Source organism: Dermacentor variabilis, chromosome 10 (genome assembly GCF_050947875.1).
Source record: "Dermacentor variabilis isolate Ectoservices chromosome 10, ASM5094787v1, whole genome shotgun sequence".
NCBI classification, from domain to species: Eukaryota; Metazoa; Arthropoda; class Arachnida; order Ixodida; family Ixodidae; genus Dermacentor; species Dermacentor variabilis.
Window position 1 is genome coordinate 20,422,534 of NC_134577.1, and position 18,036 is coordinate 20,440,569.

An 18,036-nucleotide genomic window follows, 5' to 3' on the forward strand; every position below is an offset into this window, starting at 1 on the left:
AGCCAAAAGGTTTTGCCATACCCGTCCGTTGGCCAGTGTCTTCCGCGAGAAGCTGTAGCTGAAGTCTTCAGCAGTGCACATGTCAAGGTCATCCAGAATCCGCTGAGGTATCGGCGGCCCCGGCTTCACAAACAGTTGAACAGGTGGCGGTGGCGGCACAGCAGCCTGCTGTGGCGCTTCTTTCTTCTTGTGACTCTTTGACTTAGCAGGGTCTGCCCCAAGGTCTAGGTTGGTGATGACCTTTGAGACCTCGGTGAACGAAAGATCCGGGTCGTGCTCATCTGTGTCGTGGGCTGGACCCGAAGAGCAGCTGCTGGCATCATCGTCGTCCTCTTCCTCATCTTCATCGTCAGATGCTTTGGCTCCGGCCAACTCATCTGTCGAGTCATGCCGTTGCTTTCGCTGTGTGTGAAAAACGCACGAGAAAAAGCAACGACTATCAGCTGAATTGTCACAACAGTCTGAGAACTAAGGGGCACATCAAATGAGAGCATTAGTGGAAGCTTTATTTCAACATTACATTCACTGACAAGCAATTGGAGTCACCTTTATTAAAAGCATTGGCTTGCCGTGTCAGAAAACAACACAAGTAGGACAAGACATAATGCCACCTTCAAGTCCCTCAAGTCATCAAATCAGTTACCTCTATCAGTGGTAGCATTTGACCAAGTCTAAATGTTTATAATTAAAATCCAATTAAACTGCATTAAAGAATAATACAATATAGTGATTGGGTTTTTCAATGGGCCAAACCTATTTAGAAGGATGAGAAACAACTTTCCAGTTATCTTTGACATATCTGCCCAACAGTTTCGGTTGGCGGACCGACCTTCTTCACCAGCTACAGCAAATTCTCGCGACACAGTTTTCTATATGTAGTTACAAAAAAAAAAAAAAAAGAAAGAAAGAAAGAAGGAAATCACAGATTTAAGAAATGAGAGAGTGAGCCGGGGGCTAAGGCGATTACTCGGCGGTGATAGGAGTTATGCATAACCAACACGTATGTATACACACAGGTGTTTCACGTAACCTGAAGCAAGGATATTAAAAAGGTGCTTAACTACAGCTGAATGAAACTTATGGCATATAGTTTGCAGTCATGTGGCGCTCCTTAGAGTATTTTTTACACTCCACTTAATTGGTTGGTTAACTAAGACTAATTATGCTAAATGTTTAATACAGCAGAACCTCATTGATACGTTCCCGTTATGTATGTTTTCCCGGCACCAATGTTCGCAATCAAGAGCACAGAAAGTGACCCAATAGAGTTACACCCATTTTTTACCGGTTCATACATTCTCTGAAAACAATTTTTCAGCTCCAGTACATCGCCAAATGTGATTGTTTCATATGTTTCACGGCCGCTAGATCTGGTGTAAACAAGAAAATGCGCGAGGTGTGCGCAATTGAGAACAGTATATAGCTGCCCACCATGGCAGCTTCACCGCAATACTCGCCCGCCCTTCTCACGTAAAAACGCCAGTACACACTCAATTTCTCATTTTGCTACCAGCAAATATCCAGGGTCATTGGAGGTGGCATTGGCAGCTATCACCACCAATCCTATTGCCATAGGCATCTTCACCTATCTGTTTCACAGCGCGTGGTGCCGTCAGAAGCGTAGCGCACGGTTTTAGCAGGCAATAACCGAAACGCGCCGCTGTTCCCTAGTGCAGACTGCGATCGTATATGTTGTCCTGCGGCTAGATCCCATGTGAACAAGAAAAGGCGCGAGGCGCACGCGATCAAGAACAATTATATGGGCGCCCGTCTCATGTGAAAATGATGCCGTGCAGTTTCTTATTCCACTACCAGCAGACCTCCGCCCGGGCCGTCACACGCTGCATTCACACCTATCGCCGCCAAACCTAAAGATAGCATCTTCAGCTATCTTTATTACAGAGCGTGGTGCGTAGCGCCACTGGCACCATACCGCACACTTTTAGTAGGCGATAATCCAAACATGCCGCCAGTCACTGTTCCAGGCAGCGTGACGTGTGCATCACGTTTCACTTCGGCAGTATCCGACGTCTCCCACCAGCTCGATTTAGTTTCACTTTCCCGTTGCCCTCTTAAAGCATCACGCAACAAAAGTAGAAGAAGAAGAAAAAAAAACTGTGTCGGGCTCCTAGAGCACTGCCAACTAGATGCGCGTTGGCATTTCGTGCAGCAATGATCTGCACAACGCTTCACATTATGTAGCTGTCAACAATAGTTGAGTCTGTCAAGTTTTTGTAGTTCGGATCGTACATTTTCTCGGTTAGTATGTTTTCTCTTACTTTTTTTTTCCAGAACGTATGAACGAGGTTCTACTGAATTCACTTTAGGGCCAAGTGCTTTTTGTTATGTCGTAGAGGTTATTCAGAAATGACCAATCCAATTTTTTGTGGCAACGTACATGCTGCACGGTGACAGTTTTCAGCGTTTAAAGAAAGCCAGCGAAATACAATATAAAACCATGTGAAAGTGCTCATGCAGTATCTAATTGCTGCACTCTCAACCGTGCTTCAAGCGAAAGAGCCATGCACGTGGACCGTTCACTTATGAAAGATGCCGACCCATTTCTTTCTGCATGCCACCGTGGAAGGTGCTGACGCCCACTCACTTCGCCACGGTCCATGTGCACAGTTCAAGAACCATGCACTATCCAGGCATTTCATGTAAAAGTAATTCAAGCATTTTCAAGCAAAAATGTTGTGGCTATGTAGCAGAAATAAAGGGGTGCTGTTCTTGGGCAGCAATCACTTTCGGAAATGCTATCATTTTTGCAAGATTTTGCATGGTGCGTCGAAGTATATAACGGACAGCGTTCTTGGTAGTGTGCAGACAGCAAGCATGTTACAGTGGCAGAAATGTTGTTGGTCGCATAAAGCAACACGTCCAGTGTCGAGCCACATAAAATCATGCCATATAATTTTTTTTTCTGGTATGTTGCTTGTAGGCAACACTCATCAATAAAAGGTTAATTCCCAAACGTAGTGAAGAAATACATTAGTGGTCTAGTTACTTGTGTGCTTCAACGCATAAAACAGCATTTTGTTGGACAAGTAAGTGGAACGACGGTGCATTTTTGCTGCAAGGTTACGGCGCATATCTCGAAAATGGTGTCATCCACAGAATTCTCTTTAACTGGATATACCTTGCAGCCTCACAGATTGCAATTTGTTAAGTGCAGTGTGTGCCGTAAGGTGATTAAGAAATACTTAATTAGTGATCTTTTCTTAATCAGTCTACTGCACATTTCGTTTTCTCATGCAAGTAATGTCCGCCCTCATTGAGGACCAGCTGAAGGACTAGAATTGTGCTTCTGCCGCAGGCGATTTGCCTTAATGTCTTCACAGGAACACCTGGTATGGTAGTGCTGTTAACAGTTCCAATGGCCGAATAATGGAGTTATGTTTTCCCGGCTCATGGGAAAATATGGGCACAGGAACTGCCAAGGAGCTGCTTTAGAAAAACTCTTTTGCATGAATACAAAATTATAGCTCAGTAATTGACAACTTCCTTGAGGGACAGAGCTGCAGTCCACTTGGCCAAATTGAGAAGGGGTGTTGAGCCATGGCCCATTCATGAATACCGTATTTACTCGCATAATGATCACACTTTTTTGTTTTAAAAAAATTGCGCAAATTCAGGGGTGCGATCATTATGCAGGTTAAATATTCCGCAAAAAGGAAAAAAATTTTTTTCATCCCGCGTTCGCTGCGGGATAACAGGTCAACAAATAGGTGGCTGCCGCTGTATGTAGTGCAGGACACCAAAACAAAAAAGGCGGCCGATGGAGCAAGCCGAACGCGATTTTTTTTTCTTTTCGTGAGTACATTACATGCATTGAAACAGTTTTTGCCGTATCAGTAATGAATAATATTGTTAATATCAGCAAGTTTGCGGTAATAAAGCAGGGGACAGAAACTGATGGGTGCGCTTAGCTGCAGTGACATAGAAACACATGGCGGGCATGCTGCGGAAACTGCAGTATTTATCTTCACTACTATCGTAATACAGAACGTTTCCGCTAAGGGTGGGCAAATATCTTAGCTGTGTTACAAGCGTCGACATATGAATAGGGTACACTTTTACCGTATCAGTGTAAACGTGGCTGCTATCATTGCCACTCACGATTGGTTGTGTGCCCACGAGTGCAGACGAGAAGAATCGAAAGGCGCCTTTTTTGTTGTTGTTGACCACAACCATTATAAAGCCTGCACCTAATAAAGGCAAACTTGGTTGTAGATTTTTTTTTTTTGTCATGGAAGTGCGGAAAGTGATGAAAGGAATGAAATGGGGCATCTGCTTAAGAATGTTTGGTGCGTACAGACCGCTTGGTTTGTCTTCAAGAGTCGTTCGCGTAGCATTCGACAGATGGTAAGTGGGATCAATATTAGCTAGACTTGGCACACGACATATCGCTGTGGCAAGTACGGGGTGCGATCATTACACGGGAAATAAAAAAAATCGAATTTTGACGACAAAATTCAGGGGTGCAATCATTACGCGAGTGCGATCATTATGCAAGTAAATACGGTATACACCCAAAAGGATGGCAAGAACTGGGAACCCCTGCATAAAGCACACCTTGGTATTTGCATCTTCCTGGTCAGACTCAGAGTCAGACTCGGAGTTCTCGGTGTACATAGGCGGGCCTGGAAGGTGGGTGAACATGGGACCTGCATGCAGTTGCGGCTGCAGGAAGTAGATGGCCGAGGTGCAGAGGCAGCGTTTGAGGAACAGGTACATTCGCTCGCTGGGAATCGAGCGGGCAAGGTTCCGCTTGGACGAGTATGGGTCTGCAAGGCAGGCAAAAGAGGGACACTGCTGTGAAGATCGGCAGATACCATGCATAGGTGTGCTGCCATGAATGCAGCCAAGGCACAAATTGGGCCTCTTAGTCAGACCATGATTAAAAGAGCAGGACGGGATCAGAAGGAAAAAAAAAAAAAGAACTGACAACTAATGGACCCATGTGTTTTCCACTTCTTCTTGTCATCTTGTCAGGCTGTTAAAATCACAGACATGCCAACCTTAACATTTGAAGAACACTACAGAGAAAGCCACAAAATACTAAAATGTGACAAAAATATACAAAAATGTTTGGCTGTTCAAGATGGCGACTGTTCATTCAAAATTTGCAGACTTTGTTCTGCAGGGACGCTGTGAACAGAAACTCTGCTCCATAACTGCAGTCCAGTGCACAAAGATATTGTTTCTTTTTTTTTTAGGTGTACTTGTTAAAAAGTCATGTAACAGTGGCTGAAATTTTAGTTACGTATACATCGGTTTCACGAGTAGACGCTGCTGCACATTTTCAGACCCACTTGTGCAGCACACGTGTGGGCCTGAAAAATCAAGCCCCAGAAATTCTGTCAGCAATTGTATTTGAATTCTTTTGAAATAAGCTTTGTTCTAAAATGGATACAAATGAATAAAAGTAAAATTAACCTTGTCAATATGACATACATGAACAATCCATAAAAGTCTGCTTTTTTGGTTATATCATTGGTTCCCAAACTGAGTTCCATGGAACACATATGTACCCTGGACAGCTCCACTAAATGCCAAGCACCTACAGACTTGCACCTATGAGAAATATGAAACAGCTGAAAGGGAATGCAGAGCTAGTTTTCAAGTAACAATTACCATTCTTATTAAACAGTCAGCCAAATAGACAACTGCTATTTTCAACACATATGTTGGGTGGCTGAGGCCTCTTGAACACTGATGCTGCTTGGCATTGTATTCACCCCTCAAAACCCACTTGTGACGTTAGGCAATATAGATGCTCAAAAGGACGTCACACTAAACTTGTTGGTCTTGATCCTGAATAACAGGCACGCTAAACACAAGCTGGATGAATACAACATAAGGAAAACGTAAGACCACACAAAGTTAAGACTAATAACTAAGTATGCAGTTCACATGAGAAGGCCAGGGTTATAACAGGCACAAATTCTTAAATCTTTAGCATAGAATAAGAAAGACTAAACACGAAACGACAGGCACAAGCAGTACCTTCCAACTATGTTTAATACCAAACACTTTGAATTCGTACACGCAGGAACAACGAAAACAGAACCAGAACTTTGTATTCCTTGTTCCTGCAAATATAAATTCAAAGTGTCTGGTATTAAACGCCTATAAGTTGAGGTTGGCACTAGTGCCTGCCTGTTTGTATTTTGTCATCTTATTGCGCACAAAATTTTATTTATTTATTTATTTATTTATACTGTCGACTTATCAGAGTCCGTGACAGGAAGGGCATTTACATAGTTATCTTACAATGTAACAATAATAAGCAAAATATTAACATTACACACAATACTTAGGCAATTAGCAAAGGCAAACAACATGTTAGGCAAAAATAATAAAGTCAAGAGGTAATCAAAAATGTGAACAATTAGCAAAGGTAATCAAAATGGTAGGCATTAATTATACAATAATACATGGCAGTAAATTTAAGACAAACAAGAGGTAATGAGATGGGCTGTCAAATAGCAATGGTGGTAGGCAATAATTACAAAATAATACGAGGCAATAGGATTAAGAATAAACAAGAGGGAAAGACAAAAACAATTTGCATAAATAAACAATAGTACTCAGGAATGCATTTGGTATACTGTCAGGTCCTGGTGATTTCTTTTGGTCTAAGTTAAGTGGTAGGTTAACTATGCCTGTTTCGGTTAGTGTAAGCGGCTCTAGCGGCTTATTTCTAGAGAAGCCTGCTTGTGGTAGTGTGCCATTGTTTTCTGAAAACGAAGCAGAAGTAGTCGTTAAGCAAGTTAGCAGAGTTTCTATTATCTTCATTTGAGGCTCCACTGTCATTACGATTCTTCTGGTTATTGTAGTTCCAATACTTTGTGGGAGCAGTTTTCGAAAAGTTTGTCAGCGTATTAGTAAAGTAGAACTGTTTAGCTGTCTTAATTTTTTATTTCATACATTGAATAGCTGCGCCGAGAATCGTCATGCGTAAATTTGAATGGGTTAGTTTTTAGCAATTTTCTCATTCAGTTTACTTTACGTTTCACATGTATAATGTCAGGCGTTATCCATAGCTTACGCTTACTTTCTTTTTTCTAGTGGTATGTAATCGGTTATACAATGGGATATAACCACGTTAAACGTGAGCCACAATAAGAGTTACGGATTACCAACTGGCCCGAATTAATGTTGTTTTGCACAGATGCCACCCATGCTGGGAACCGAGCGTACCTTCAAGGGCAATGTAGCGCTTGTTCCACTTTTTCTCCACAATAAGCATAGGCTGTGACCGCCTGATGCAGACCACACGTTTGTTGAGCTTAAACTCGGCGGCGTAGAAACGCAGGAGCTCCACCCACAGCTGGCCTATGCTGCGGTCATTCTTGCAGCTCCACCGACCTTCCTGGTGAAGAAAAGCATACGAGCAAACTGAAATACACATTTAGAAAAAAATAATAATAATAAAACACTTTTGCGCTCTGCACCTTTGCAAATGCAAAGCATGTGTTGATGCTGTGCCAAAATTGCAGCCAAATATTTTCAATCTAGCTTCTGCTGCAGTGAACCCTACTCTACCATGTGCTATGGTAGCAACGGCAACAGAAGTTTTTCTACTGGCCGAGCTGCAGGCTAGTTTATTTTGCTGAAAGGTCACGTAAAGGCAGTATTAGTATAGGTCGTCGGCAAGTGATGCTATCACAGTGCTTGCTTATGCTAGCGGTCATGTTCTGTCCAGGATACTTTGAAGCATGCTACTACTTGCAACAAGATATAGCAACACATGCGCATCAGCAGAGACAACTAAGCAGAAAAGCATTATAATTATGAAAAAAATGCAGTTTATCTTCAGGCAAACCAAGATGTACTAAGCCAATTTTCATGAAAGTACTATGGTAAAAAAATTTAAGAAACTGAGAAAAATGACATTGCCTGGAAAAGCTGGTAGTAACCAAAATCTGTGAGCAAGTCCGTGTGATGTCGCTGGCTATGGCAGATTGTTAACACAGGGCCACAACGAGAAAACAATGCACCGAGCTTTGTGTCGTGTCGGTTATTCTGTCCTTCAATTACTAAACAGTTATAGGCATGCTGTTACGGCCACATTGGCACGTTTAGTCCACTTACCAGATCTTTAGGCTTCAGGTATGACTCAGATTCCTTGCCATCTTTCATCTGCACAGTTTCAACAAAACAGCAGAATGTGATACCCTGGCTCGCAAACCTGAAAATGTGCGACAAAGACAGTTTCCTCATTTCATGAAAGAAAAGAATTGTCATACACCTGAAAGTAGCACGAAGCAACAAAGGAAACCCATGTGGTTTTCTCAGAAAAGAATGGTGGATCAATCAGCTGATCCGATGGAAATGGGTTAGCATTACTCCTTCATAACCCTCAAGTAACCAAACACCTGAGGAACACTACAAGGCTCCTTGACGACCCCTAGTGCATGTCACTTCACATTGCACTCAGACATGTGCCTTCACAACACGTCTGAACCTGTCAAACACCACAGGCAATATGCCAAGTTAGCCACAGTGTGGTTACCTCCTCTCCCCTGGCAGTCTGCCAGCTGTGAACACTGAAGTGCAATATCACGCCACCTGTATTTCTACATGCTCCAAAGATGTGATGTCACACCAAACCCCTCCCTCCCTCACACACCCTCTGTGACCTACTTTTCTTATTCCTCTGCACATGCTTCCCTCCTTCTCTCCCATGCCACGAGGTAACCGACAGACACCACCGAGCTTTCGTTCACACAAACGTTCTAATGCCGACGCATTTTCAAGTTTTACAGCAAAAGAAAAATTAATCTTCGTTCAGTTGGCATTGAAACTAGCACCAATGCCTGTCTGGGACGGTTGCCCTACCACGTTATCTAGCCAGTAGGAAAGTAGATTGAAAACGAGGCCAAATAAATCAACAACTTGAAATGCAAGGACACTGAATACAGCCAAACCTCAATATCACAAACACGGATATAGCAAAGTAAATGTAAATACTTTCTCATCAATATCAGTGTGTGACAAATATATGTTTATAATGAATATCAGATATGATGAAGGTTTAACTGTATGGCAAATCAGTTCTGTGGAATCTCACAAGGTGAAGGTGGAACGCCTTGTCCTGCAATCTGCTGACTTCCTCACTAGCTCAACAGGTTTTAGCGCAGAAAGCTAGGACAGACAAAGGACAATGCATGAGCATGTCTCGTGCCATCAGTGTTCATTCTTATTTCTTGCACAGTATGTAAACAAGGTACTGTGTCATACTATTGGTGCCAAAAAACGTGCACTCGCCAAGAATCAAAGTAAAATTTTTCTTTTATTCTTGGCGAGTGCACGTTTTTTGGCACCAATATGTTTCCTTGCCAGACGAGTTTTCATCGAACACTTGACTATGTCACACTATAAAAGCCACACTTCAGTCTGTACTTTTGCTGTATACAACTGAAACATAGAGAGCAGCTTGTAAGCAGAGTGAAGGCGGTATACGCAAGAGGAGACAAGACAGGTTGGGATGTAATATTGATGGTACCAACCTCATGCAAAACAGGCAGCACAGCAGGCTTGCACTGTTGCAAAAAGAACACTGTCATGATGGCAAATGCGTGCGGCGGCAGTGTGCCTCGATCTTGCTGGTCCAAGCCACAGAGCTGCAAACAGAGCCAAACTTGTACAATCGGCCCCACAAAATGTGCAATATAGGATTTATTTATTTATTTATTTATCATACCCTCAGGGCCATTACGGCATTATAGAGGGGAGTGGTTACAAGCAAAACGGGTAAATTCAACAAACAGGAGTTACTAGTGCAGAAAATTATATATATATGTATATACAAAACTACTTAACAAATGGCACCTAGATATACAATGTTAGCTATGGCAGGCATGAGCATTACAGAAAATTACTTGACTGACTGGACCAACTGAAATTTGCAAAGCAATACCTGGGCTACAAAGCCAACAGTAGACTGCTCTAGACTAATTTGGCCATCTGTGGCTAATTGTAAGTACGCAAGAGTTCTTGCATGAGAATCCATTTGAAAATGCCATGATTGGAAATTAAACTTTTGATCTCATAACCAGCAGTAGTATGCAGGAGGCATAGGGCCACAGGAACACGACGCTATGCTTCTAGCCCATGATCATGCCCATAATACAAATACAAGTAAGGCCTAGGAGGTTATTCTTTAAGTGTCCATCTAGTGGACATATCTATTTCGTCTGCTGCTGAAACGCTGATTGGCTGAGTGCGCCTTTCTCCTTTTCACAGGTACCCCAGCACAACCAATCAGAACTTCACCAGCTGAGAACATGGACATGTCCACTAGGTGGACACTTACAGAATATCCCCCTGGTGACAAATAGTTTGGAATCTGCAAACCTCCCCTGCAGTGTCTTCCATAAGCATGCTGAAGCCATGACACAATCATTTTACTAATGACATATCAGGCTGGTCAAGATATCTATGAACAGCAAGACAGAAGAGCTAAGCTGTAAATAAGTGTCTAAATTTAAAAACAAATGACCCTCTGCATTGTGTTTTGTTTACTGTCAAGTTTGGGCACAGTTTTTGCATGTAGCTTATTTCATGTTTAATAAATCAGAATAGCAGCGAGCTAGGCTAGTTGGCATTCGTTCATTTTGAAAACGGTTTATAGAATGCGCCTTTTTCAGAATGAATAAATCAGAAGCACAAATCATCTGCCAGACAGAAAAAGTAATTTTCACAGTGAAGGAAATGGTAGTAACATCTATGCTAGGATGGCGCAATGCCTGCCACAAAGATAACAAAATTGAGTGTGGTCTCGCCCCCTTGGTGACGGGCAGCAATGCCGTTCCTTTCTATGACAAAATTGCCTTATGCCCGACATAACTGCAGATGATGTGCACTTCTTATTTGTTTTGTAAAGAGCAGGAAAGTACTGTACTCTGCCCCCAATTATAGTCATAAGGAAAATTCGCTGCAAAGTGATACCTCCGTACAAAAAACTCAAGTAATCAAGCAAGTGGTTTAGCAAGCCATTTTTGCAAGGCTCCATGGGACACAGCATTAAGTATACAGAATGTGCAATGTGTTCTCCAGCTACACTAGCCCCCATATTCTTAGAACATTTCTCGTCTTGACATTCCACCTCTACTACAGACTAATGAGGTTAACATTATGCGGTGGTTCACAGAGTTTACCGCAGCTAGCTACTCTCAGCATCTACTCGAAGGCACTTGCAAGTGGAGATGTGTTTCTCTTGGAACTGCTTATGGCAGGAATCACAGAGAACAACTGAAGTGCAGCGTGCCCACTTCATATGAGAGAAGGCACTGCTGTCCTACACTAGGCAGATTTGAGCAAGAGTTTTGATACAAGATTCATCTGTGCATGTGGGGGTAAGACTCTATAATCACCTTGGCCCATAGCCGAAAAGCGACTCCCAGAATTTTAACCCTCCTGTCGAGCGAGGCGTAGTCATCGAGGAGCTTTGAAGTCTTCTGTGAGTTGGAGTTGTTGAGGCTGATCTCACAAGAGAGCTTGCTGTCGACCTCCTTGAAGCGTATCCGCGGCACCTTGGACAGGTAGTCCTTCGTCACTTGGGTATACTTGGCTACAGGGACAAATGTGTGCAACAATGAATGTCAATACACAAAGAAGGAATTCTTACACTTGCAGTCTATGAAAACAAATCTAGACTGTGCAATAACGCCTTGCTGAGACCCCTTGACTGGCTGGGTAACAAAGTGAGGTAGAGCCACATGTAACCAAAGACATATCCACTCGTGCTCAGTGGGACAATCAGGAAGACAGCAGAACAAGTGTGAACTTTGGCCACCACATGAGCACAGAATGACAGCTGACATCGGCAGTTAACATTATGGTGGTTAAAGTTTAATGACAACTTTAATTCACATCTCGTGCTTCCTTTGTTTGGTCATTCGGTACCTATTGCTATCTCTTGCTCAAACATTTGTCTGTACATTAATGCTTCGCAACGTTTCACCGCCCGCTGATATTTGTACTTATCACTGCCCGCTTTTTGTTAGGCATTTCTCGTGACAACTAGGAACTCCAACTAACTACTCGAGATATTGCGTATGCATAGTACAGTTCAACGAATGCTTTACCTTGAAACCGTATTCAAGGTCTGCTGTTACCAAAACCTCCTACAGTTAAGCTGCACTCAAAGGGAAATAGTCACTGACAAAATAGGCTTACGGCACTCCAGAAGGAGGTCACCCGTGCCAACAAAGAGCTGGGCACAGTCCGCTTTCCCAAGTGGAGACAAGTCCATGTTGACGTTGCTCGTCTTCAAGCCAAACCCACTCACTGACGAACCGTGCAGGTTGAGCTTGACATCTGCATATGGAATTGACAAAGCATTTTAGTTCCGTTCCAAACCATTTCGACATGCATCCACTCAGTTTTAAACAGTCTATGCACTGTGTACTGCTCTAGCAGATGAATACTGGTTAAGTACACTAAGCCACTAGAGTAAAGCAAAATAATTCACTCTTTATTTCACTGAAAAGCTATTCCAGGTAATAAGATCAAAATGACATTATTTGATTGGGTATAATGTCCAGGACATATGTGTCCTTTGACCAGTGATATTTAAGAGGAAAGCTGCTTAGCAGGTACAGCCAGAACCACTCTAAATACATTTTTCACTGCAATGTAGTGAAAGAGTATCTTGAAAAATGCTGAAAACATAGGTAAAGGCCAAACCCCATGAGAGTGGTTTTGTGCACAACAGCAATGAGTGACGAAACGGATCGTCGCCTGAACAGATTGCTCAGTCTTGTTGCTAGATTCTGGAAGTCTAGAATTCATCACTCATCGACTGGAAGTGCTATTAGCAACCAGCCAATAGAGCGAAGCTGGAACTGGATGTACATCCCTTAAATACTACCGATTGTAGCACAAAATAAACCAACAATTGAATTTTTACATGTGCAAGGATAAGAACCTACTGCAAGGCGTTCCAAAATATTTTATGCTGCTTTCTACAGTAAAATACATCTACTTAAATTAATAAAGGGTGCATCACACTAGTTTCGATGCGTATTTACTGCCTATACTGGCAACACCAGCGAGACATCACTCAAGGCGTTCCAAAATATTTTATGCTGCTTTCTACAGTAAAATACATCTACTTAAATTAATAAAGGGTGCATCACACTAGTTTCGATGCGTATTTACTGCCTATACTGGCAACACCAGCGAGACATCACTCAAAATTGTCGCTCGCACAGGGTATGACTCGTAGGAGACGAGCGAACACGACAGTCATCTGCATCGCATCGCTTGTTGCTGTCATGCGCAAGATAGCTTGGACGTTTGGATTGCTTGGGTTTATACTTAACATCATGGGCACTGGACTTCAAGATACTATCACATTATCAGGGAACACATAACCAAGATCCTATAAGTGAGGTCGTAGATCATGTCTCGGCTGTAATTGTTTGCTTAAGTCTTATAATTAGGCTTGCATAACACAGATCTGCATGCTTAAGAGACAAGAAATTTCCCTCTCACCTGGTAGTGCTGCCTTGACAAATGTTTCCAGGTCATTGGCTACTCTCTTCCGCAGTTCAACCTCCTCCACAGTCAAACTGTGCTCCTGCACAACCTTCTCGACCAAAGCACTAATCGCGTCACATTGGACGTCAACTGGGTAGGGAAGGTTCTTGACTGCCACCCGCAAGTCGTTTACCTGGGCCAAGATTTCCTCAATGAAGACTCAACCCGAGGAAAACAGAAGAGAGAGAGAGAGGCCTGGGCCCTCTAGCAAGAATACTCACAAGCTTCTTGGTAGCGTGCTGCTCCTGGTCCAAATGCTTTTCGACGTACCACATGTCGTCGAAGTGTCGATGACAAAGGTGACAGTAAAACTGCGCCCTTGGGAAACGCTTAGATTTCTGGAAAGTGCAAGCAGTAAAAGAGACTGATGTCGGCAATAAGGCGATACCATAGCACACAAACAGGAACACACAATGACTTCCTCAGTGAATGTGCCCATGTAACTCCTGGTGCGAGAATAATGTCACTGTCGTGGCAATGGACTCTTTTCCTAGTTTGTAACGCTGGCTTTTTTTCACAAGGCACTATGCCAAGCTTATGGTGGCGTAGCTTTGCATAGCAGTACATACATGTATGTGTAGAGCTAGCGGACCTTATGAAATGGGAAATGCGGCTCTTATGGTTAATCTACATGCAACATATGCTCGAGCACAACCACATGCTACTAAGAATGTACATCTGCAGATTAAGAGACGGGTCTAACTTAAAAATAGGAAATTTGCCCACTCATCCATGCACTAATATGGTGGCATTTTCCTGCCAAAGAAATGCAGTAACAAATGAGTTTGAAAGATTACAGCAACCAAGGCAATTCAATGTGTCTAATTATTTCCCCTTTAAGTGTATACAATGATGGGACACACAGAACAAAAAAATATATATAAATATAAAAAAAAGAAAGAAGGAAATTATATGGCAACAGTTACCTTCTTCAAAGGGAGAACCCTGTGCTGCTTGAATATCTCCAGCCTGTCCTCACATATACTGTAGCTATCATGACGGCCACCATTCCGGTGTGAAGGTGCAGGACCTGCAAAGTTGAGTGATGATGATGACGGTACATAGGGTTTTATGGTACAAGGGCAAATGATGGCCAAAGAGCACCAATCAATGGTATAATGTAGTTGATGATGTGGTCAATGACAAATGTTAAATGTATAGTTATAGCATGGCTGTATAGAGGCCTAAAGACAGCACTGAGGCTGACCTTTTTTACCAATGTTCGCAACAAATAATAATTTAGATAGCTGGCATGTTTGCTGGACATGCGATTACCACCACACACCGCATCGGAAATTTCATTTTAACAATGCTCTTACGGTGCAGCCTTTAAGCACTTCAAAAGTATGCAAACTCTCATCAAAAACATTACTGCTTTTTTGGGCTCTGCAACAACGCCTATTGATTGTGAAAATAAGCATGGATGTATTTGCTGACAACAATGCACAGCTGAGCAGCAACAGCTACAAAACAAAAGGGCTGATTGATATGAACTGTAATTTACTGCCATTTTCAGCATAATACAAAACCTTATTTCGCTTCATTACCGCCGGCAAATTTTGAAAAACTGTGTGCTAGTGTTCACGTTTGCCTTTGGCAAAAAAACCAAAACTACACAAATATTCAAATATGCTTATTCAGAATGAGAAGGAGAGAACATTACGACATTTGTTCCTGCCTCACTGAATTTACAGTCATTCTCAGGATTACTACTACACTCCCAAGAAATGAACTGGTGCAAGAGGCATTTGCATTGTCTCATTTTGCTTTGACCACGCACTCCGATATGCCACTGTTCTTAGAACACTCTTTCAAAGTACACATTGGCACTTGAATATTTATGTGTGTTTTGATTATTCCCATCTTTTGAAGGTTCTCCATTGGCAGTTTTACCCCAGTTGCTCAGCCCCTACAGAGCCAAAAAGCTGGAAGTTCCGTAAGTTCTTGTTTTCATTGAGTAACTTCCAAATGCAGTAAAACATAACCAGCCAACCAATGCTTTTGAAATTTGTTAGAAATATATGGCATTAATAATGGAATTTTTAATGATCACTGGTCTACCATATTTTGCTGTTTATGAACTTGCCATGACACAAAACACTGGACTTTACAGTGAAAAATTTCAGAGCTTATGACAGCAGTAAAAGCCTTTCTTTAATGTCATATATCATAGACCATTGCTTATGAATCCCATAAAACGTCTCACCTAAGGCCTTTCGGGGTGGATTCAGGCGGCGATTCTCGTGCAATCTAGGTGGGCTCTCAAGAAGCTGCCTCTCAAGGTCCTGTAGAAACAGAAAGGCCTTTGGGTCAGTTGCACAAGGCCAAGCAGTAGCAGTCAATAGCACTTCTTCGCAGATTTTCCGTGAACCCCTGCTGTTGTTCTTCAGGCCAGGTGACTTGCGTCCGGTTGTGACAGGCTTGGCCTTGTGCTGCACACGCTCTTCTGCCTTCAACGGAGCGCCTGCACCAGCACCAATTTCACCCTGTACGATGCCACCTGCTTTGGAGACAAAGTTACAGTCCTTCGAATTTGCAAAGCCTGTCAACACTGGAACCTCCTCAGCACCTTCCACGGGTGGCAGCACATTCACGTCGTTTTCGACAGGCCTGAAGTCCCTCTTTCCACCGGAGGCATTTTTCCTTCGTTCGCGTTTCCCCGACTTCTGCGGGAGCCGTGCGAATTTCTGTCGGCAATCAACTTCGTCATGAGCAGTGTTGCAGGCGGTGAATGCAAATGGGACTACAGATGATGTGTTCACTGATGGCAAGCCCTGTACAGGATGAAGTTGTGCTAAAGGCTGAGTGGGCAATGCAGGCTGGGGTGGCAACGTGGGTGGTGGTCTGTCGTCGTGCTGCGTGACATCTGGCGGCTGATTTCGATTCGTGGAGGCCAGCAGGAGGCGGTTCAGGTCCCGTTCAATCTCGAGGCACATCTCTCGCTCGGACATGGTTGCCATGTTGAGGAGTGGGCTGCAAGTATTTTCAGAGTCAATATTACTCTAACTGATTTTTAAAGAAACTGGCTTTCACTCTATTTGAGAATGAGAACACTGAATCCAGGAGAACACTGTCATGGCATCTGATGGTGCAGGAAGCAGGCGCTACTAAAGTGGGCCAGACCATGCTAACGAAGTAAAGCTTCAAGAAAATGGCATTCACTCCCACCATATAGTTCCGTGAATGCAAGCATTGATTTTACTTTTAAAGGTCGAAAACGCCGTCCAACTCCCGCAATGACAGCACTATGCATCAAGTGGTGACTAACACAGCGGAGACAGATCTGAGCTCTTCACGTATTCAGGGGGCCTCCAATGTGCTCCTACTTTATGAATGCCAACACTGTGAACCCGTGAGTGACTGCTGATGCGCGCGCGGTACGCGTCAAGCACGTGATTGAAGTAAGGTACTCTACCGTAGCGCCACCAACCACGACAGCAGCACAGGACAGTCAGTGCAGGCGGATCTTCATCCTTTGCTGACACGTCCTCTGGTCATCAGCTGTGCACCGCCACACATGCAAACAATTTGACCGTGTCACCGCCCACCAAAATACAGACATATTCTGATCAACAATAATGCTTGCTAAATGTTGGCAGAGGTCGAACTTTTTTATTTATGTATGTATGTCACATCCGGGCTTACGGACAGCAGCGTCCAAATGCAGCTGCTAGTTGAGAAATCTCGCGCAATGAAACAAAGCTATCTGCGACACTGTGGATGGGAGATAATGCGCGGGGGTCCTTCGTGCCGAGCTCGCGGGGGGGACTGAGTTTCCTCAAAAACAGGTTCCGCTGTCACGACAAAGGGGCGCGACGTTGTGATCTGTCAACGAAATGACGTCTATTAACGTGATACAATGCGGCTAGAGCATTCAGACAACAGCATCAAACTCAGCCTTTTTGAAGAGCTGCGTGGCACAGGAACACCATAGCGCAGCGTCCAGTCAGCTGCGTTTCTGGGAAAATGGGGCGCCCAGATTATCTACGCTGGGGATGCTACGTTTCACGGGCCGCAAATATGGGCGTCCGGACATGAGACGCGTAGATTTTCTTGAATAACCTTACGGAGGTCGTTCGCTTGCGGTCAGCGCTTTCTTCGGCGGTGGCGATTTCGGTGCACTTGAATTCGCAATTTGGCGATAAAGTCCCCGTAGTCACGGTGGTTGTGCGTCCGCCATGTTCCAACAACGGGCACATTGTTACCAGACTGCGTAGCCTCTAACTGTCTTTATATAGCGGAAAACGGCAGCACGCAGCCTGCCATTATGGGCGAGCACCACTGGCGAGCACACCTCCCATAAAAAGGTCCCGAGACGTTGAAAAAAAAAAAAAAAACCACACACACACACACACACACACACACACACACACTTTTAAGAAGCAGACACTGCGTGTCTGGAAATGGAGATCTAGTTAACTGATTGTACAGTACAAGCGTGATCCGTTCAAAAATACTTCCTCCGTGCAAGCTGCGCGTCGG

At 43.5% G+C, this 18,036-nt stretch overlaps 1 protein-coding gene across 3 annotated transcripts in view; it reads right to left on the minus strand.

The window, feature by feature from the left end:
* The window catches only part of LOC142560091 (terminal uridylyltransferase 7-like), a 39,900-nt gene extending 22,136 nt beyond the window's left edge, over positions 1–17,764 (minus strand). The window contains exons 1-13 of one of the 3 annotated variants that reach the window (XM_075671894.1): positions 17,622–17,764; positions 16,970–17,055; positions 15,761–16,527; positions 14,481–14,584; positions 13,776–13,892; positions 13,510–13,687; positions 12,190–12,330; positions 11,385–11,581; positions 9,519–9,632; positions 8,101–8,148; positions 7,207–7,378; positions 4,576–4,787; positions 22–402 (exon numbers count right to left, since the gene is read on the minus strand). In XM_075671894.1, coding sequence (XP_075528009.1) covers positions 22–402; positions 4,576–4,787; positions 7,207–7,378; positions 8,101–8,148; positions 9,519–9,632; positions 11,385–11,581; positions 12,190–12,330; positions 13,510–13,687; positions 13,776–13,892; positions 14,481–14,584; positions 15,761–16,514 — 2,418 coding nt within the window. In that variant the 5' untranslated portion in view covers positions 16,515–16,527; positions 16,970–17,055; positions 17,622–17,764. Of the gene's footprint in view, positions 1–21; positions 403–4,575; positions 4,788–7,206; positions 7,379–8,100; positions 8,149–9,518; positions 9,633–11,384; positions 11,582–12,189; positions 12,331–13,509; positions 13,688–13,775; positions 13,893–14,480; positions 14,585–15,760; positions 16,528–16,969; positions 17,056–17,616 lie in introns of all 3 variants that reach the window. The other 2 variants (XM_075671895.1, XM_075671896.1) reach the window with 2 other exon arrangements.
* Between the last annotated feature and the right edge of the window lie 272 nt (positions 17,765–18,036).